Raw genomic sequence first — 23,127 nt, forward strand, 5'->3', positions numbered from 1 at the left:
GGGTTAAGTAAAATACAGTTTAGGTCAGAGTTTCCTAATCAGTGCCTATCTTCCCTGGCTCTGAGAAACCTTTTGGTTAATTGCTGCTTATCGCCAAACCCTTGCGGTTATGTTAGGATGATAGTGGTTGAATTCCCAGCTTAGTTTTCTCATGTCACTGTTTCTATTCCTAACTTACTTTGTTGTTGAATTTCAGCAAAGAGCTAGAGCAAACTGGTAGACACTGTAGTCACAAGAGGGGCTAAAAGAAAGGGTTTAATTTCAGGAAACTGTAATATGTGAAATTTGAAGTTTCTGGTAATTGAATTGTGTTGGAAAACTAACCAACTTGGAAGGAAGCAAAAGACACTTGGATATTAGGCAGAAAACTGATAAGATAAATGTTTAGATTTCAGGGAAGGTTAAAAGACACTCATTTTGGATGGAGCTCTCAGGGCCACAGTGTGTGTGGTCCGGAGGCATCCTAGCTGACCTGTTACCTAGCCTGTTTCAGTTATGGTCCTGCTTTACCTCTGAAGAAAAAGTTACTAAAAACTTCTGAGGAGACATAGCCATACATTTGTTGATATCCTTTGCTAAGGAATATGGTGACTAGCTATCAGAACAGTTTGGTCCAGGGAGTGTTTTTAAAAAGTTTGACTTTACATTGAACTATAATTTGCTTCTTATGGGTGATTCTTTAGTTTTTTCTGGGTGAGGATCATTTCCATACACCCAGTGCACGTATAATTTTTGGGATGATTTTCCATTTGTTTAAAGGTTTAAGATCTTAAAATATTAAGATCACAGATTGATAAACTTAATTCTTATTTTTTTAGGCTAAAGAGAAACCTACATGCTCTTAGAGTATGCTCTTTCTCTTCTGTGAAATATACCCAACCATTGCATTTGAATTGTAACAATTCATATGTCTAAAATTGTTGTTTAAACGGTTTTTAATATGTATATTTTTCTTTTTATTTTAGACGAGATCTTGCTATGTTGCCTAGTCTGGTCTCCAATCCGTGGCCTCGAGTGATCCTTCTGCCTTGGCCTCCTAGAGTGCTGGGATTACAGGCATAAGCCACCATGCCTGGTTATGTTTAAACAATTTTGTATGCTATGTTTTTAATAGAAAGATTTTTCCTTTTAGTAGTTTTTATCAATGATTTTTCTGTTTTCTTCTTCAGTATTTATATTTATTCAGTTTTAATTTTCTAATCATGATTCCATGCCCTCTGGGTTAGTATATCTATAGTAAGAACTTTGGAAAGTTTGGCCAGGCACAGTAACTCACACCTGTAATCCCACTACTTTGGGAGACCGAGGCAGGATGATTGGTTGAGCCCAGGAGTTCAAGATCAGCCTGGACAACATGGTGAGATCCCATCTCTATAAATATAAAATTTAAAACTTAGACGGGTATGGTGGCATGCACCTGTGGTCGCAGCTACTTGGGAGGCTGAGGTGGGAGACCCTGTCTTAAAGAACTTTGGAAAGTTTGAATTAAAGGTTAGCCATACCCTTTAAATAAATTATAATTTAGGTTAGAGTTTCCTAGCTAGTGAAGATAGACACTGCCTTATAGTGTATATATTTAAGTTACCCTAAAAAGCCAAAAAGACTGTGAGATTTCCAGATTCTTTCATATATTTTCCTTTCTACCTGTTTGATATTTTATTTCGTCATTAAAAGGTTACAATTATAAAATAATACGCCATCCCAACACAAATGGCTAGATTTTAATTGCTTATGTTTATTCTTCATTGTGGAAATAACACCGATATATGAAATTTGCAGTATGGCTTGTTAAAGACAAATAAATTACTTTTTAAAGACCCAACTACTTTACAAACAAAAATTTAAGTCCTATCTAATATCCTTTTAAAGTTAATAGGTGTTTTAAATTGCTTACATCTTAGCTTCATGTTTGTTATTATGGTTCGTGTAGTTCATCTGAAATCAGAATTTATACCATGTAGTGTATTAGGTTTCATTAGGTTTTTTTGGATCTTTTGAAAGAGTTTGGGTTTACTTTTGAAGTATAATTAATCTCAAAAAGAATTTGAGATTTTTAAACCTGTTCTAATTAATAATGTTTTTAATACTAAACTAAAATCCTCCTTGATATATGGCAGCTTTTCAGCAGATTCTAATTCTGTAGGTAGTTGCATGAAATTTTTACTCAGAGTTGTAAACTAGAAATATTTTTATTTATTTACTTAGAAAAGTGAAGAAGGGCTCATTATTAATAGATTCCAGCACTATTGATCCTGCAGTTTCAAAAGAATTGGCCAAAGAAGTTGAGAAAATGGGAGCAGTTTTCATGGATGCCCCTGTTTCTGGTGGTAAGTGGTAGCTAAAATATATGCAAACCTATTTATGTTTGTCAAAAGTAGCAATTATGGTTTTGTGGTACCATATGGTTTTGTGGTAGTTATTTTTAGACTTGTTACAGGATTCTCATTAAGAATCAAAACAAACTGATAAGTTATTTAGTACTCTCAAGTCTAAATAACTAACATTGTTAGTCTTAAATTCAGGTAAAAAAGTGTCATAACTTTGAAGTGTTATGAATTTTTGATCCATTTACTGTGGATAGGAATATATCAGTTTTTAGAAAATTTTTTTTGGAACTAATGAAAAAATAATCAGCTTAAATAATCCTGTAACTGTTAAAGAAATTGAACAAGTGGGATAAAAAGAAAAACAATTGTTTTACAAGGGAAACATTGGCTCAGATCATTTTACAGATGAATATTACCAAAATTTCAAGGAGCAGATCATCTAAATTTTGTACGAACTTTTCCAGAGAACAGGAAAAGAGGAAATACTTCCCAATTCATTCTGTAAGACCTGTATAACTCTGATACTTACACCAGATAGAAATGTTATAAAAGAGAAAAAATAAATATAGGTTTATTTTAGTCATGAATATAGATGTAAAAACTTTATATTAGCAAACTAAATCCAGCCATGTATGAAAGAGATTAAACACTATAACCAAGTTTCCTTTAGCCCATGTATGCTGAGATGGCTTAATTTTAGAAAATCTGTGCATATAATTTACTATGTTAACATGGTTAAAAGTCATATGATTGTCTCAATTAGAAGAAAAGACCCACTAATGAAATTCTAAAAACTTACTATTAACTCATATATTAATAGCAGGTATCTGGGTAGTTTGGAATGGCAGGATTATAGTATGGCTTCTCTGTAATTTCCAAGTTTTCCAAAATTACTGTGTACTCAGAATTACTGTGTACACATTTATATTATGTATTTGTAGCAGTATAGCAGCAGACAGCAGAATATGAATTTTATTCTAGTTACATTAAACTTGATTGTGGGCTTTAGAATTAAAAAGTAAAATATAATTTAAATCATTTTGTATTTCTTTATAAAGAACTTAATGATCTTGTAGAGGTACCTTATATCCCAAATGATTTTTGAATATAGGTGGAGGAATAAGTAATTGCTAGCGCTTCTGATTGTTATATTGAATTACTTACATAGGATTAGGTATAAAGATTTATGATGTGGTATAGGTACTTTGATTAAAAGTACCTACAAAATACTAATAAGCAGTTGTAAGGTTGGTGTTAGTGTGGTTTTTATTGGATGGAATTAATAAACTGAACAGGTCTTTCTTAGAGTGGTTCTACAGCTGAATTTGAAAATTGGTATGGTACAAATGTTCTTGCCATTGATTGATTTTCTTTGGCCTCAAGAGTACAACCTAAAATTATAATCTGATAATAAAAAATACCAATTTGATTTTTAAACATTATTTTAACCTTTAAAATACAATCTTATGAGAAAACTTTGAAATTACTCTTTTGTTCTTATCAAGCAATTTTTAAACTTTGGTTTGTTGTTTTAGTGTACAAAAATGCTAACATAACTGAATACACCTGAATCTGCACTATGTAGTAGATTAAAAGCTTTGTGTAGGGATGATTTGTGGTAATTTGTTGGTTGACACATGATCATTATGAGGTTAACCAGTATATAATAGCAGCTTATTTATATTGGTCTTATTGTTATTATGTTTATATTTTTTAATGTGATATGTTACAAACTGTTCCACCTTCCTACTTAAATAGGCTGGTTTAAAAATTACTGTATTTTAACTAAATAAAGTTAAACCAAAGTGTTATAGGACCACTAGGTTTGATTGCTTGTTGCATGGTAACAGACCAGTATGGCGACACAATGGGAGGTGCAGTAGAGAAAGAGTTTAATAATTGTAGGGCAGTCAAATGAGACAGAGGAACCTTCAAATCCTCCTCCCTCCAGAGTTTGGGGATGGAGCTTGTGAAGGGTCTGAACAGGTAGGGCTAAAATATGGGGATTGCTGATTGGTCAAGAAGCAAGGGGTGAATTTCTGGGACAGGGAGATGAAGAAACTGCATTCTTGTGCAGAGTTGATTGGTTCCTTGGTTGAGGTCTTTAGACTGGTTGGCTTCAGCCATTCTGCTGGAATTCAGGACCTGAAAAACACCATAAGCAATTCTTGGGTAAAAAGGTCCAGTGTCAGAGATTCTGTCTATAGGAACAGTGGGGGAGCAGGTGGTCAGCATGCCGCATGACCCTTGGTTAGTTACCAGCTACAGGGAAGTGGGTTGAAGTACCCTAGTGCACGCTGGTCAATGCCTGACTGTAATTCTGCCTAAAGCCTGGCTTGTAGTTCTCCATCAACTCTGTGAGGGTGGTTTCAAAAGGGATGTGGGGAAAGCATGGCTTAGATACCCAAAATGGGCCCACAGTTTTATAGAAGTCCAGTGTTCATCAATCTTGAGACATGAAATCTTTGAGATCATTTGAACAAAACTTGAAGAATTTCTCCCCATCCCTTTCTCCCAAGTCTTCATCTATTTCCTATTCCAGACTTTAAAAAATGCATCATGGATTTATATATAGGTACATACAAATAGAGTAGTATTCAAATTGTAAATGGGAACATACTATACTTCTTTTATCCTATGGTTAGTATTTTAAAGAGAAGTTTTTTAAAAAAACTCAGATGAATTTAAAATAGTATTGATTTTTGAGAAGCAATTGGTTTCTTCAGTCAAGCGTTTCCCCCTACTTCCTGGTAAGTATTATTCTGGGGAGTAAAGTAAGAATTATTACTTAATCATTTTTCTAGCCTATGGAGTAACAGATGGAAAGTTTTCCTTAGGTTTCATTTTGATACTTATTAGACCCACTGTGTAATGGCTCCTGCGTACATTATCCTTATTAGAAAGAATACAATTGTATTTAAGTGCTATATGACTTCTTTTAAAAATCAAAAGTAAGTAATGCTTAAACTGTTATGTTTATCATCCTGAAACCAATGTGAAGAACCACTTTAATATTTATGTAGTTATCACTTTGTAGTATAGATAGTAGTTTATAAAGCACCTTTGGCATGCCTCAGCCTATTTGGTGCTTCTTTTTGTTTGTTTTAATTTTAATTTTTGTGGGTATATAATAGGTGTATATACTTAAAGGGTAGATGAAATGTTTTGATACTGGCATGCACTGCGTAATAATCACATCATGTGAAATGGGGTTGGTGTTTCTTTTTGAAGCTGTCAAACTGTACATCTTTTTTTTTGTTTGAGACAGAGTCTCGCTCTGTCACCCAGGCTGGAGTGCAGTGGTGCGATCTTGGCTCACTGCAACCTCTGCCTCCCGGGGTCAAGCAGTTCTCCCTGCCTCAGCCTCCCGAGTAGCTGAGATTACAGGCGCCTGCCACCACACCCAGCTAATTTTTGTATTTTTAGTAGAGACAGGGTTTCGCCATGTTGGCCAGTTTGGTCTTGAATTCCTGACCTTAGGTGTTCTGCCCTTCTTAGCCTCCCAAAGTGCTGGGAATACAGGCGTGAGCCACCACGCCGGGCCTTAAAGTGTTCATCTTTATCAGAGTCCATATCACGCTGTATTTATAGGCTATGATTCTCTTCCTCTTGAGTTTAAGCTTTTTAAGTGCAGGGAGTACTTTTTTCCCCAATTTTTAAAATTAAATATTGAATATATGTACAAGATATTTATAAAATATATGTGCGGTATAAAGTATAAGTATACATTGAACTAATACGTACGGCCTACTCAGTTTAAGAACTAGAGCCTTGCTATTTATTACCTTTGAAGTTCTTGTTTTCCCGATCCTATTTTATTTTCTCTCTGATGAGAGGTACCCAGCATCCTGAATTTCATGTCTCATTCCCATGCTTTTTTTTTTTTTAACTCCATATGTTTTTATTTCTAAGCAGTAGTTTATTTTCCACCTTTGGAACATTATAGAAATGTTCCATAATGAGCATATTCTGTGGCTTGCTTTTTCACTTTACAGTGTATTTCTCATCCCTGGTGTTACTAGAGCCACTGGCTTACTTGGTACCTGTGTGAGAATTAGAAAGGGCACCTCTCTATACCAAAATAGCCCTTCAGATGAGCAGGATGAACCTTTGTATAAAGAAAAAGGTATGCTTTTCTGTGGACACATGTAGCCTTATGTCAGGGTTTGTGGTTTGACACATTGAATGTAGATTAAATGTCAGCCCCTGCACACCCATTTGGCTAAATGCCCATGTGCAGTACATGAAATGTATTGCCATTATATGGTTGTTACGTGTAGTTTGTTCATTTTAACTGCTCTGTGGTATTGTTCTATATAAATACATCACTATTTCTTCTTTCTATTGTGATGTACATTTGGATTATTTCCAAGTTAAAAAAAAAATCGCATTTTTACACACCATGGAAAGGTGTCTTTTTAGTCTCTTTTTCCAGTGTAATGCTTAGAACATGGTTGGTCTTCAGTAAATGTTTAAAAACTTGGGTTGACTTCAACTGGAAAAACAACCATGTGAAATAGACAGGATAAGCAGTGATATTCCCATTTTACCAAGGATGGAAGTAACACCAAGAGATATTAGATTACTTACCTCAAGACCATACTGTTGATCAGTGGCAGAATTGAAGGACTGATATGATGGTTCTTTAATGCATATTCTACTGTATTAGGAAATAATATTTTCTAAAGAGTTCTCATATATTTCAAGAGGGAAATACAGACTGCTAAATGGAAGAATTAGTGACCTTTAGGGCTAAGCAGCAGATGAACATTCCAGCTAGACCCAATCTAAAGTGCTTACCTACAGAATTGGGAACAAGTAAGGCCACTAAATTTGGGGGTGGGTGTTATGTAGCAGTAAATAACTGATGCAGCCAATAAAGTTGATATTTCCATAATTATGAAGAAGTATTTAATGTTGCTTGTATTATCAGTGTGCTACCTGTGCTTATTTAGTACAAGTGTTATAAACTCTTTATGAAGGAGAATTATTGTAATGCGGTTTTGATATGAAGGCCAGCTTTAACATTACTATAGCCTTGGAATATGTTTTGAAGTCAGGTAATGTGGCATCTCTAGCCTTGTTCTTGTTGCTGAGGATTGATTTAAATAATCGGGCTCTTTTCTGGTTCCATATGAATTTTAGGACTTTTTTTTCTGATATTGTGAAAAATAACTTGGTAATTTGGTAGAGATTGCATTGAATATTTAGATTGCTGTGGGCAATATGGTCATTTTAACAATATTAATTTGGCCGGGCACGCGGTGTGGCTTATGCTTGTAATCCCAGCACTTTGGGAGGCCTAGGCAGGTGGATTACCTGAGCTCAGGCATTCGATACCAACCTGGGCAACAATATGAAACCTGTGTCTACTAAAAATACAAAAATTTGGCTGGCCACGGTGGCATGCGCCTGTGGTCCTAGCTACTTGGTAGACTGAGGCGGGAGAATCACTTGAGCTTGGAGGCAGAGGTTGCAGTGAGCTGAGATCGCACCATTGCACTCCAGCCTGGGACTACAGGTGTGCACCACCACACCTGTCTAATTTTTGTATAGACGGATTCTCACTGTGTTGCCCAGTCTGGTCTTGAATTTCTGGGCTCAAGTGATCCTCCCACCTTGGCCTCCCAAAGTGCTGGCCTCCCAAAGTGCTGGGATTACAGCCATGAGTCATGGTGCCCAGCCTTTATTTTCATCTTAATTTCTTAGTCAACCCCAGTGGTCATTCAGGAGCATGTTTCACCCCCACCCCACCCGTGTATTTGTAGAATAATTCTTTGCATTAATTTTAGTTATATTTTATTGTGGTGTGAAGAGACACTTAACAGGTTTTCAGTTTTTTGTTTGTTTGTTTTCAGACCGAGTCTCGCTTTGTCACCCAGGCTGTAATGCAGTGGTGCCATCCCAGCTCACTGCAACCTCCACATCCCAGGTTCAAGCGATTCTTCTGCCTCAGCCTCCTGAGTAGCTGGGATTACAGGCTTGTGCTGCCACACCTGGCTCATTTTTCTATTTTTAGTAAAGACAGGGTTTCACCATGTTGGTCAGGCTGGTCTCAAACCGCTGACCTCAAGTGATCTGCCTGCCTTGGCCTCCCAAGGTGCTGGGATTACAGGTGTGAGCCACCGCGCCTGGCTGTTTTCAGTTTTTTAAAAGTTATTCAGACTTATTTTGTGGCCTAATAAAAGGTCTATTCTGGAGAATGTTCCATATACTGATGGAAAAAATGTATATTCTGCAACTGTTGGATAAAATGTGCTGTAAATGTCTGTTAGGTCCATTTTGTCTATACTCCAGTTTAAATTCAACATTTATTTCTTGACATCCTGTCTAGGTGAGCTGTTTAACATTGAGAATTGGGTGTTGAAGCCCCCAACTATTATTGGATCTCTTTGTTTGATGAATCTGGGTGCTCCAGTGTTGGGTGCATATATATTTGGAATTGTTATATCATCTTGCTGGATTGATTCCTTTTTCATTATTTAATGCCCTACAATTAATGATTGTCTTTTTTTATTGTTCTTTATTTAAAGTCTGTTTTATCTGATGTAAGTATAACTATTCTTGCTTGCTATTGGTTTCTGTTTGCATGGAATATCTTTTTCCATTCTTTTACTTTAGCTGTGTATGTGTCCTTATTAGTGAGGTGAGTTTCTTGTAAGCAGTTGGATTGTGGTTTTTTTTTAATCCATTCAACCATTGTATATCTTTTAAGTGGATAATTTAATCTGTTTAGTTACTATCAAGGTTATTATTGATATGCAAGGCTTTGTCCCTGTCATATTGTTAGTTATTTTCTGATGGTGTTATATATTTTGTTTCTTTCCTTTTCTCTCACTGTTAGCCATTATGGCATGGTGAATTTCTGTATTGGTACCATTGGAGTCCTTTTTTCTTTGTGTGATTGCTTTGCCAGTGAGTTTTATACTTTCGTGTGTTTTCGTGATGGTAAATGTCTTTTTGCTTCCAGGTTTAGGACTCCCTTGATTATTTCTTGTAGGGCTGGGCTAGTGGCAATGAATTCCTTGAGCATTTGCTTCTCTGGAGAAGACTTTATTTCTTCTTCATTTGTGAACAGTAATTTTGTTGGATACAGTATTCTTGGCTGCCAGGTTTTTTTGGTTTTTGTTTTGTTTTGTTTTGTTTTTTTCCTGTCAGCACTTTGAATATATCATCCTATTCTCTTCTGGTCTATAAAGTTTCTGCTGATAAATCTTCTGTTAGTCTGATGGGGGTCTCTTTATAGGTGACCAGATGCTTTTGTCTTGCTGTTTAGCTTAGACTTTATTTATTTATTTATTAGAAACAAGGTCTCAGTCTGTTGCCCAGGCTGGAGTGCAGTGGTGTGATCAAAGTTCACTGCACCCTTGAACTCCCGGGTTCAAGCGATTCCCCCCAACCCCAACCTCCTGAGTAGCTGGGACCACAGGTACGTGTCACAATGCCCAGCTAATTTAAATTTTTGTAGCGATGGAATCTCAGTTTATTGTCTAGGCTGATCTCAAACTCCTACGCTCAAGCGCTTCTCCACCTTGGCTTCCTAAAGTGTTGGGATTACAGGAGTGAGCCACTATATCCCGCTGGATTTGACTTTAGACAGTCTGATTAAAATGTGTAGTGAAGAAGATCTTTTCGCATTGTATCTTTCTGGGAATTGGTGAACCTCCTGTATCTGAATATTTAAATCTCTTGCTAGACTTAGGAAGTTTTCACCTATTCTTTCGTTAAATAGATTTTCTAATCTTTTCACTTTCTCTGTGGGTTTGGAGATACTGATAATTTGTATATTTGGTCACTGTATGTTGTCCCAAATGTCATGAATGCTTTACTCGTTCTTTTTAATTCTTTATTTTTGTCCGACTGCATTATTTCAAAAAACCTATCTTCAAGTTCTGAGCTTTTTATCTTCTGCTTGTGTAGTTTATTGTTGAAGCTTTCTAATGTATTTTATATTTCCTTCAATAAGTTCTTCAGTTCCAGAGTTTCTACTTGTTGCTTCTTAAAGATATCTATCTCTTTGGTAAATTTCACATTCATATCCTTAATTGTTATTCTGATTTGTTTGCATTGTGTTTTAGAATTAATCTGTTTTTCACTGAGCTTCTTTAAAATCAATATTTTGAATGTATCATCTGGAATTTTGAAGATTTTTAAAAATTAAAATATATTGTTGGATAATTGTTGTATTCCTTTGGAGATGCCGTATTTCCTTGCTTTTTCATGTTTCCTGTGTCCTCATATTGGTATCTGTGCATCTGGTCTAACAGTCTCTTCCTCCTATTTTTGAATTTACTTTTTGTAGGGGAAGACTTTTTCTTAAAGGTGTATCTGTGGTTTCGTGATTGAGCAGGGCTCTTTGGCTTTGATTATGGTTGCATGCAGTATTATAGTCACTGAATGGTTTCCTTGGCTGTAAATAGCTTTACTGGTATCTGTTATTTCCTTAGAGGGTTAGGGTGAAGTTATTAGTGGAAGCTGTGGTGAAGTTGTGTAGACTGGGAAGCCAGGTAGGCCAGTCTTCAGGCCCTAGTGGTGGCAGCAGTGGGCTGTGCATGCTTTGTTCCCCAGGGCAATTGATACAGTTTGGATATTTGTCTCCCCAAGTTTCACGTTGATATGTAATCGCCAGTGTTGGAGGTGAAGCCTGGTGGGAGGTCATGGGGGCAGATTTCTTATGAAAGTTTAACACCATCTCCTTGGTGCTGTCCTTGCAATAATGAGTAACTTCTCAGGAGACCTGGTTGTTTAAAAGTGTGTGGCACCTTCCCCCTTCTCTCTTGCTCCCACTCTGGCCATGTAATATGCCCACTCCCCCTTTGCCTTCCACCATGAGAAAAAGCTCCCTGAGGCGTATCCAAAAGCTGTGCAGATGCTGATGCCATGCTTCCTGACAACCTGCAGGTCCAAAAGCCAATTAAACCTCTTTTATTTATAATACCCAGCCTCAGGTATTTCTTTATAGCAATGCAAGAACAGCCTCATACATGCTGGCACCTGTGTCAGTGGTTACCAGGGGACCAATTCTTGGGCCTTCACATGGCTTACTCCAATGCCTAGTGGCAGTGGGGGCTGGGTAGGTGAGCAGGTTCTCACGTCCCTGGCCAGCTGGAGTGGTATGGGCAATGGCAATAGTGGTGGTTTGATTATCTTCTGGGTCCTATCTGTGTGGGCTGGTGATGGTGGTGGCTGCGATACTGGTGGTGGCTGCAATACAGGGTCACCCCCAGCAGCCCCAGACATGCTGCTACCAGGCTTTTCTGCTGTCTATAGCAATGCTGCCATGCTACACAGAGTGGTGTATGGGCCCTGCCTTTGCATGTGAGCCTTAGCATGGAGGCCATGCTGCCAGTGGGGTTTCAGTCACCACTCTCTGCCCTGGATAGGTAGCCCTCCAGCTTGCCTGGCCCAGCCTCCGGTGATAGCAGGAGCAAGTGTACAGAGCAGGGGGAAGGGTACCATGCTCTATGTGAGAGCTTGATCACAGAGGGTGCTCCACCAGTAGGAGAAGAGTTCACTCTTCCTTTGCAAAGCCAAGCACAGGGTTTGTGAATTGCTGGGCCTGGAGTCATTTCTCACAGCCCCGGACAGGGAGCTCTCAGACACTGTAGAGTGTGCTTCAGTTTCCTTTGTCCCAGGTACTGCCTCTCAGTGCACTGCACCATTTTTTTCTTGGGGAGTAGTATACCCTGTGGGTTAAAGTACTTTGGATCCAGCCAATGCTGTGCCACCACAGCCATTCAGGCCTTGGGGGATGGTGAATGACCAGGATGAGTTTCCTGTCTGGTGCTGTGCCTGCCCTTGCAGGGTTTCCAGATCTCCACCTGCGCTAGTGTCAGGGTTCATGTAGGTAGAGGAGCTCTCTTGTGGTTCAGATCGCAGCAGTCCATTGCAGAGACGTGGACTGCTGAAGCTCCTTTACTTACCGTTTTCCTGTAATAGGAAGTCCCTTGGGGCGCTTGGTTCATCTTGGTTAAGCTGGCTGCTTCCTTTCTTCTCTATGCCTCTGATGTTTGCTGTGAATTCACCCTTGGACTCTAGTGTTCTATTTGAGGTATTTTTATTCCTAATTTTGGCTCTTCTTTCTGGAGAGGGTGGCTGTCTGGCATCTGTCGTCAGCCATTTTCAACCAGGTAACTGAGTTTTGACCAAGTTGGTGAAAATTTAATATAAGTTGTTATAGTGTTCTTAGGACTGCTGGGATCAAATACAGTGTTGTGTCACTTAATGTTAAGCAATTGCATCATTGTTCAAACATCATAGAGTGTACTTACACAAACCCGAATCTAGGCTGTATTGCCATAGTCTATTGCTCCTAGGCTATAAACCTATACAACATGTTACTATACTGAATACTGTAGGCAGTTGTAACACAATGGTAAGTATTTGTGTGTCTAAACATATCTAAACCTAGAAAAGGTACAATATTAATACAATATAAAAGATAAAAAATGGCATACCTGTATAGGGCCACTTACCGTAAATGGAGCTTGTGAGTCTGGAAATTGCTCTGGATGAGTCAGTGAGTGAGTGGTGAGTGAATGTGAAGGCCCAGGACATTACTGTACACTGCTGTAGACTTGATAAACACTGTATACTTAGAGTACACTAAACTTATAAAAAAAATTTTTCTTTCTTCAATAATAAATCAACTTCAGCTTACTGTAACATTTTTACTTTACAAACTTAAATTTCTAAAAAACTTTCTGACTCTTGTAATAATACTCGAAACAGCAACACATTATACAGCTGTACAAAAATATTTTTTCCTGATATTCTTATTTTATAAGCTTTTTTTCTATTAATTAAAAATTTTTTTTTTTTTACCTTTTAACTCTTTTCTAAAAAAGGAAGACATGGGGGCTGGGCGCAGTGGCTCATGCCTGTAATTCCAGCACTTTGGGAGGCCAACGCGAGCATATCACTTGAGCCCAGAAGTTCAAGACCAGCCTGGGTAACATGGCAAGACTCCTTCTCTGCAAAAAATAGGAAAATCAGTTGGGCGTGATGGCATGCAGCGGTAGTCCCATCTACTTAGGAGGCTGAGGTGGGAGAGTCGATTGAGCCTGGAAGATTGAGGTGCAGTGAGTCGTGATGGCACCACTGCACTACAGCCTAGGCGACAGAAAAACCCTGTATTAAAAAAAAAAAAACAAAAAAAAAAAAAACAAGAAAAAACAACGAAGGCATGATCACACACATTAGCCTGGGCCTTTCCTAAGCCTTCACATTCACTCATTTGATATTACTGTGCTGTGTGGTTTGGATATATGAGCCCGCCAAACCTCATGTTGAAATTTGATCCCCAGTGTTGGAGGAGAGGCCTCATGGGAAGTATTTGGGCCATGGAGGTAGATCCCTCGTGAATAGATTAATGCTATTCCTTGGAGGTGAGGACTGAGTGAATTCTCAGTCTCAATTCCCACAATATCTGGTTGTTAAAATGAGTCTGGCCCCTTCCCCTTCTTTCTCTTGCTTTGTTTTTTGCCCTGTGATCTCTGCACGTGCTGGCTCCCCTTCACTTTCTCCCATGAGAGGAAGCAGCCTGAGGCCCTCAGAAAATGCATTGGTGCTAGTGCCATGCTTCTTGTGTAGCTTGCAGAACTGCGAGCCAAATAAACCTCTATTCTTTATAAATTATCCAGCCTTGGGTATTCCTTTATAGCAACACTAAATGGACTAAGACACACTGTCTTTTACTTCTACATCTTGTCTCACTGGGAAGGTCTTCAGGGGCAATTAACAGGCATGGAGCCATAATGTCTTAAGATAACAATGCTTTCTTCTGGAATACCTCTTGAAGGATCTGCCTGGGGTTGTTTTATAGCTTACTTTTCTTTATCAATAGAAGGATTATACTCTATTTACTCTAAAAATATAGTAAATCCATAAACTAGTAGTGGAGTTGTTTTATTTTCATTAGCAAGTATTATGTGCTGTACATAATTGTTGTGTGCTATACTTTTATTTTACTAGCAGTGCAGTAGGTTTGTTTATACCAGCATCACGACAAGCATGAATAATGCATTGTGCTGTGACATTACTAGGTGACTGTAATTTTTCAGCTCTGTGATGATCTCATGGGACCAGTGTTGTGTATGCAGCCTGTCATTGACTGAAGTGTCTTTGTGCAGTGCATGGCTGTAGTATGTCTAGCTGTTAAACGTCTCTTGTGCTCCTAGACTTCAGTTTTATTATTAGAAAGGACCTTACTAATAATTTAATTTAACTCTGTTAACATTTTATAGATGGAAAAATCGAGGTTCAAAGAGGATAAGTGACTTGCCCAGGGTTCTCTAGGTTGTTAGCAACTCTAGGACTAGAATCAGTTTTCCAGCTAAATCTAATGTTCTTCCCACACTGTGTCACACCTTCCTCCCTTCAATCTCATTCCTTAGTGGCCTCTTGTCTTCTTCATAGCAGTCATAGTTATCAGAAAGGATTCTCATAACTCCATTTGTATCCATTTTATTTACCCCAGCAACTGCTCCCCTATCTCCTATGTTGCTAGCTGATAGGCACTGGCATGCAGTAAAAACAGGGAATCGCCATATTTCCTAGTCCTCAGAGGCTATTTTATAATCTTAACATTTCTGTTAAGATTAGAGGCTTAACATTTCTGTTTCAGATTCACACGAGAAGAATCATTGAGAAGCCACTATTCTTGAATCTGGAGAACTCAGGAGAGATCAGATCAGTCCTATTAGGTTAGGTCCATCCTGGAATGTTTGTTAACTGGCTCTAAGGGGCATTTGTTCTGTGGATGGATTGGGATGGAACCAGTTTTTGGGGTCTTTCCTGATTGAGATCCACCTGACTAGTGCTGTTTCATCAAATAAGCCTCCAGAGAAAAAGAAAGTAAAGTGATACCTTGACATGTCTTTAACATGTTTTAGTTTAACGGGATAAGATCTGTTTGTAGGTATAAGGATTTGTGAATTGAACAGAATTATAGTTGAAAGCAAAGGGATGAGAGGATTTTTATATAGCCACAATGATAGTACGGAATGTATGCTATTGCAAGGACAACTGTGTTATGCTTATGTTTGTGCCTGTCTCTTCTACTAAGACTGAAGAGGGCAGACACCATGTCTTATTTAATTTTATATCTCCAATGTATATCTCCTTGTAGACATTTAATAAAGTATGGTTGGTTGAATGAAGAATCTTTTCTTCTTTTAAAATTCAAGACTGATGTAAATATTTTGAGCCTTCTCGCAGTTTTTCATCTTTCTGAAGTTGTCCTCTAGGTTATCTCCAGATTATTTACCTCTCTGTGAAGTGTGAGCTAACTGCCTCTACATTTTGTTATCAGTCAGGTAGCAGGCATATACTATGTTTAAAATGTTGTAATATTAGGTGCCATTGTGGCGAGTGTGATTATGATCCATTTAGTGGGGATGAGATAAGAGAAATAGAGAAATACCCAGAACAACTTAAAGAGAAAGTTCTTACATTAAAAGTTTAGAATTTAGAAAAACATACTAATACTTGCAAATAGTTACAGAATGCAAAATATTGTGATACGGCAGTATTCCCAGTATTTAACAAGCAGAAATAGAACTCCTCATTACCAGTTTAATCTCTAACAGCATTCTAGGCACTGTAAAGAAACAGTCCTCATCCCATCTCGGTTGACTATTAATTATTATTTACGCTTTTATCTCATAGTCAGCTTTCTGGATATTTAAAGAGAGAGTAACACTAGATTTAGGCCGGGAGCAGTGACTTATGCCTGTAATCCGAGCACTTTGGGAGGCCAAGGTGGGCAAATCACTGGGGCCCAGGAGTTTGAGACCAGCCTGGCCAACATGGTGAAACCCTGTCTCTACCAAAAAATACGAAAATTAGCCGGGCATGGTGGTGTATACCTGTAGTCCCAGCTACTCGGGAGGCTGAGATGGAAGAATCACTTGAACCTGGAAGGTGGAGGTTGCAGTGAGCTGAGATTGTGCCACTGCACTCCAGCCTGGGTGACAAGAGTGAGACCTGTCTCAAAAAAAAAAAAAAAAAAACCAACAAAAAAAACCCCCACTAGATTTAATCTATACAGCTGATTCCAGGCCAACAGAAGGACTTTTAGTTCTGGAAATGGAAAGTTTCTGTTAAAGATCAACTGGAAATTTCTTAAGATGCTTCCCAGCAACAACTTAGGGGCAACCAGTGGAATTTGGAATTAGATTTGACAGTTCCTTAGTACATATTCTTTAAATAAAGAAGAAAGGGAATTAGTTCATATAATTCTCCTACCACCTTTATTTTTTTGTTGTTGTGCTTTTATTAAAGAATAAATTGGGCCGGGCGCTGTGTCTCACTCTTGTAATCCCAGCACTTTGGGAGGCCGAGGCGGGCGGATCACAAGGTCAGGAGATCGAGACCACGGTGAAACCCCGTCTCTACTAAAAATACAAAAAAATTAGCTGGGTTTGGTGGCGGGCGCCTGTAGTCCCAGCTACTCGGAGAGGCTGAGGCAGGAGAATGGCGTGAATCCGGGAGGCGGAGCTTGCAGTGAGCCGAGATTGCACCACTGCACTCCAGCCTGGGCGACAGAGCAAGACTCTATCTCAAAAAAAAAAATAAATAAATAAATTGAAAGAAGTTTCCTTGGATGGTAGAAAGAGCCTGGTATGTATGTATGTGTGTGTGTGTGTATATATATATATGTATATATATAACAAAATGTAGAGGCAGTTAGCTTACACTTCACAGAGAGGTAAATAATCTGGAGATAACCTGGAGGACAGCTTCAGAAAGATAAATATATATATATAAACATATATTTATATATGTTTTAATATTTTTTATCTTTAATATTTAATATCTTTAATTTTTTTTATATATATTTTTTGGAGATGGTCTCTGTCATCTAGGCTGGAGTGCAGTGATACGATAATAACTTACTGCATCCTTGAACTCCGGGGTTCAAGCAGTCTTCTGCCTCTGGAATATCTAGGACTACAGGCATGCACCACCATGCTCAGCTAATTTTTTAATTTTTTTTTGTAGTGATGGGGTCTGGCTGTGCTGCCCAGGCTGATCTCCAACTCTTAGGCTCAAGTGATCCTCCTGCCTTGGCCTCCCAAAGTGCTGGGATTACAGGTGTGAGCCCCTGTGTCTGGCTGAACCTGGTACTTTTAGAAAGAGAATGTAACTGGCTAGGCACGGTGGCTCATGCCTGTAATCCCAGCACTTTGGGAGGCCAAGGCAGGCAGATCACCTAAGGTCAGGAGTCCGAGACCAGCCTGGCCAACATGATGAAACTCCGTCTCTGCTAAAAAATACAAAAATTATCCGGGCGTGGTGGCAGGCACCTTGATCCCAGCTACTTGGGAGGCAGCGGCAGGAGAATCGTTTGAACCCCTTGAACCCGGGAGGTGGAGGCTGCAGTGAGCTGAGATCGAGCCATTACGCTCAAGCCTGGGGGGACAAGAGCAAGACTTTTCTCAAAAAAAAAAAAAAGAAAAAAGAAAAGAAAAAGAGAATGTAACTTTAAAAATCAAGGTCTGCATTTCTTTCTTCAACAAAGTATCTTGTACTTGAAATTATTTATATAGTCCTTATAAGATTATCTACTTGTTTCTGATTATACACTTTAATCTCATCTTCTGTGTTACGCTGACAGCATCTTCACCACAAGGGACTTGCCTCATTTTCCAGTTCATACAAAGAAGGCACTAGGGATAAGGCTTTAAAGATACTCAAAGTCCTTTGCCTCTTGAAACTTATAGAGTAATAGAGAGAGTTAACATAAAAATAATTTCAGTGATAATTGCTACGAAGGAAAAAAAAAAGGAAGAGTAACAGTTTGGGAGATAGAAAGTATTGAGAGTGCTCTTTTAGATAGAGTGGATGGGATGCCCTTTCTGGGGAAGTGATATTTAAGCAGAAATTTGAATGAAAAGGTTTAGGGAAGAGTGTTTCACTGAAAGGAGTTGCTCTGTAAGGGCTCTGAGGCATTGAACTAGCTTGGTGTGTTCATGGAACATTTATCTTTGTATCACCAGACTTAGCAGTTGTTTCACTTTGTTAAATTGAATAACCTGTACCTGACTCCCCGTATGTCTAATACCATGCCTTTGTTTATCAGTTTGTTGTTTCCAAAGTAAAGCGAACTGGGCTTTATATAAATTAGCCTGTGACACAGGTCTCATAAGTATGATGCCCTATTAACTTGTGCAAATCACATTTTTATGAAAGTTACAATCCTTATTTAATGTCTCATGTTTTTTAGTCATGCCATTTTGGATACATACGTGTGTGTGTGCGTGTGCGTGTGCGCGTGCGTGCGTGCATGTAGTGGGTCTGCTACCACAGTGTTGGTTCCAACTTGATCAGCTCTCGTCTATAATGAATGCTAGACATACAGCAAATTAAAACTAAATTAAAAACTATTGCTAGTGACTAATGACCAAATACTGTTCAGTCTGCTCCCAGGGCATCATTATAGCTGTGCTTGAATAATTGAAGAATAAACTCACTGATTGCCTAATACATCTGTAGATTTGCCCAGAGACCTTAAGTTGAAGTGACTCTGAAGTGGTGCTTGTAGTTAGCCCCAGGCACTGCATGTTGGCAAGCCTCATTGATTTGCTAAACTGTATTGTTCTAGGTGGGAGTTAATGTCAAAATTAAATAATTGAACTTGTGTGTATGTGTTTGTATAACAGTTCCATACCAGAAAACCAAATTTTATACTCTACTTGGCTGAGTTAAGTTTTAGTAATTTGTTTGAGGCATTCTTAGAATAAGCACAAAACCTATTAAGAAATTTCTCTTAGAGTGCTAGGCTTGCTTGGTAAATCTCAGTGAGTTTCATATAGACTTCATTATTGTTTTTAAAATCAACCATGCAGGCTTGGCCTTTACTGCTCACTGAACTGGATACCTACTGTTTTTCCACTAGATCTGTATCTAATTTATGGTAAAAGGACCACAAAAAATTATTTCTATTTTGGCACCTAACACTATTATAGTTAAGGGTCTGTTGGCATTTCCATTAAAACGTTTTCTTAGAGAAGTTTATAACTTGGCAGTTTTACTTGGCTTTGGGCTGAAACATTGCTATTTTTGTCCAAAAGCAAATTCTTCCATCAAATTTCATATAACTGAAATTGCCTTGGTTTATAATGTGTGGAGGGGGAAGGGCTATCAGAATAGGTCTTTTTTTAATACTCTCACAAGTGCTTCGATTATACAGTAGGTCTTGTATGATATTTATTCTTATGTTTTATTCTTACCTCAGTAAGAATTTATTTTTGTTATGCAAAATGAATAAGTTCTGGAGAGCTGTTGTATAACATAGTGCCTATAGTTAACAATACTGTGTTGAGTATTAAAAATTTGTTAAGAGGGTAGATATCAGGATAGGTGTTCTTACCACAAAGCAACCACCACCACCACAACATGTGGGGCATGAGGAAACTTTTGGAGGTGATGGAAATATTTATTACCTTGAATGTGGTGGTGGTTTTATGGGTATTTGCATATGTCCAAACTCACCAAATTGTATACATTAAATATGTGCAGTATATCAATTATACCTCAATAAGGCTGTTTAAGAAAATTTTAAAAAATGATTTGAAATATTTTGGTAAAATAATTCATCTCCATGGGTTCCTCTCTTTAAAGAGTTATAGTACTATTATGTATTTTAAAGTTACTTTTGGCCAGGCGTGGTGGCTCATGTCTGTAATCCCAGCACTTTGGGAGGCTGAGGTGGGCAGATCACCTGAGATCAGGAGTTTGAGACCAGCCTGGCCAACATGGTGAAACCCCATCTCTACTAAAAAAATATAAAAATTAGCTGGGCGTGGTGGCACGTGCCTCTAATCCCAGCTACTCAGGAGGCTGAGGCAGGAGAATCGCTTGAACTTGGGAGGCTGAGGTCGCCGTGAGCCAAGATCGCACACTGTACTCCAGCCTGGGCAACAGAGCAAGACTCTGTCTCAAAAAATAAATAAATAAAAAAATTTTAAAAAACTTACTTTTTAATTAGCAACTGCTGTTATTTATTATAAAATTTCAAGTACTTAGTCCGTTGACTATTATAGGAAAGGCTTGAATTATACTATCTTAAAAAAATTAAATAAAATAAGACTTTCCTTGGTCTGACTTGCTATTATTTAAAACTTTAGTAACTCTTGTAATTAAAGTATACCTTACTTTGAGGGACAAATCCATTTCCTTAGAAATGAGTTAAGATTCATCAGTACTAGTACACAGAACTGGGTCAATTATGTTAGCCATTTACATTTTCCCATAATTTTACTTATCACTCTGTATCCATAAAGTATCCTTTCTGTCTCTGGAGAATATCTTTAGCCTGGGATTTTCTACAGTTTGCACAAGTAGTTCAGAAATGTTTGGTAAATAAATTCCAAGGGTTTCTTTGAAATTAGTCCTGAAGAAGAGGTGCCCATAAAAATCTCTTTTTACATTCTTTGGCATACCTAAGACTGCCTTGCAACAGTTGTCATAGACAAGAATTTGTATATAAGGTGTTAAGTTCTTAACACATTCAAAGAAGACTGCTGACTCACTGCCCAAGATAACATGGTTGAGGCAGCTCCAGCAGTTTGTCTCCTAAGAAAATTACAGAAGAATGTGTTAGAGAAGGCAAGGTGATCACTTTTACAGTATTTTATTATTATTGCTCTCATTATTTATTGTTAGTAATAATTACTATTATTGCCAACAACAAGCTACTTTATTTCTAAAAATTTACTTCCGCAGTTTGCAATTCCTTTATCTCCAAACCTGAAGGCCAAATTTTAATTGCATTGTAATTTCCAATCAAGTAACCATGACACCAGCTGCTCTTGCCAGGCTCTATTCTGTGGTAGAGGGGGAACCTGTGCTCTCTTTACATGGTTATGCTGGAAAGTATATGGATAAGGCAGGGGTCCTGCCTGAAGTAATCCCAGGGTATTTTTAATGTCCTTTAATTGCCATTCAGGATGTAAGTCAGACCAGACACAATTGGGTCTGGTCACAGTTTAGGACTACCGAGCCCTGTTCATATAAAGGTGAATTTAGCAAATAAATCCGAAGCTATTACTTATGTACAATTTATTTTTCTTTAACATCTATTGATTTCTAAGCAATGTGAAACTAGTTCCAATATACTCTATGTATTATATGTCTTTATTTTGTTTTGTTTGTGATCCCTGGATAGCATTGGCAGTGAGGTGGGAGGAGGAGATGTAATTGAGAATTTGACAAGGGCCTTGCTACCATAATCAAACAAACCTTATCAGACTTATTTGAAGTTTTCAAGAAGTCTGATTTTCTTAAAGTTTGATAATGTTAACAGATGAAAAGTATATGATGTTAAGTTTTAAGTCTGTCTTTCTATATATTTGCCATAAAATTCTGTTTTGCATTGCTTGGGTGATGTAGTTGTGAACATTTTAAATTTACATGCAAATTTCATAGTAGTCATCTTTCCTTCAGGTCCAAGGAAAGTATGGCAGCAGATATGCCTTCTGTCTTTTGCCTTGGAGGGATTTTGACCTGACCTGAAGATAGAAGATTGTTGTTGTTTTGCGTTTAGCTTAGGTTACCTACAGGGATAGGAAAGATGTGGATTTCTTTTAAAAGAGTACTAAGAATTTTAACATTAGTATCTGACATCTTTTTGCTTTGAGTTATTATTGACTGTTAGTTTTGGTTATCATAATTGTTTATCTACTACAGCCTCTAGGAGGACATTGTACCTAGGGAGATTTTAAAAAATCAAACTTAGTATGAGGCCAGAATACAAATAATTTTATCATTAATTACATTTCATTTCCCCTAATGCTTCTTATGTGTGAGAGTAGTACTTGTTCTTAAGTGACCAACATTTTTAATGTACTATGTCCATATATTAAAAGAATAGAAACTAGTCTTGGCAGACACTGAAATAGTTAATTGGCTTTTCCAGCCAAGATAGGTTTATAAAACTTTTTGAAAATTAAGAAATGGGAGGAAAAGTATTTTTCTATGCACTAATGGCATATTTTATTAACCCTTTACCTTAGGCTATAACATTTTTTTTTTTTTGCAGCATTCTTTCATTAGATAAGCAGCTGGAGGAAGGAGGCTAGTTAGTTTACTGTAATTGTTAAATATCTACAAACATTCAGATAGTTAAAATAATTATTTTCATATAAAATCCTGGGTAGAGATGAGGTTTTATAAAAATAAATGATAATTTTGAGAAAGAGATAAGAGCAGCGACATAATTCTGACTTTGAGACCTGTAATCTTTAATAGCAAACTTTTTTTTTTTTTTTTTTTTTGAGACAAAGTCTTGCTCTGCTCCCCAGGCTGGAGTTCAGTGGCATGATCTCAGCTCACGGCAATCTCCGTCTCCTGGGTTCAGATGATTCTCCTGCCTCTTCCTCCCATGTAGCTGGGATTATAGGCATGAGCTACCATGCCCGGCTAATTTTTTGTATTTTTACTAGAGACATGGTTTCACCGTGTTGGCCAGGCTGGCCTTGAACTCCTGACCTCAGGTGATCTGCCCACGTCGGTCTCCCAAAGTGTTGGGATTATAGGCGTGAGCCATGGCGCCCAGCCGCAAACTTTTAAAAACAGCATTTAGAAAGGTTTGATGATATCTTATGGTCTTTAATTGGACTGAACTTTTATATTATTAGTACACGTATAAAATCAACAGCTTTTCATGATTCGGCATTTACATCTTAAATCTTGCACTTTGCTCTGTAGGAAATAGAGCAACACTGGATATTTGAAGCTAATAGGAAAAGTCTACATTTGATACGTAAAAGTTACCTTACGCAATATTCAGGAGCTA

At 37.8% G+C, this 23,127-nt stretch overlaps 1 protein-coding gene and 1 long non-coding RNA gene across 2 annotated transcripts in view; one reads left to right on the top strand and one right to left on the bottom strand.

Moving 5' to 3' along the window:
• HIBADH (3-hydroxyisobutyrate dehydrogenase) overlaps positions 1–23,127 on the top strand; it is a 136,545-nt gene that overhangs the window by 30,935 nt on the left and 82,483 nt on the right. The window contains exon 4 of the mRNA XM_055293592.2: positions 2,206–2,327. Within this exon, the coding sequence (XP_055149567.1) occupies positions 2,206–2,327 (122 nt within the window). The remainder of the gene's footprint in view (positions 1–2,205; positions 2,328–23,127) is intronic.
• LOC129490114 (uncharacterized) lies at positions 4,203–14,050 on the bottom strand. Its single transcript, XR_010113555.1, has 2 exons — positions 13,152–14,050; positions 4,203–4,472 (listed from the first exon to the last, which is right to left on the bottom strand). It is a non-coding gene; the product is annotated as an uncharacterized lncRNA (long non-coding RNA).

This window comes from Symphalangus syndactylus, chromosome 9 (genome assembly GCF_028878055.3).
Source record: "Symphalangus syndactylus isolate Jambi chromosome 9, NHGRI_mSymSyn1-v2.1_pri, whole genome shotgun sequence".
In the NCBI taxonomy this organism is placed as follows: Eukaryota; Metazoa; Chordata; class Mammalia; order Primates; family Hylobatidae; genus Symphalangus; species Symphalangus syndactylus.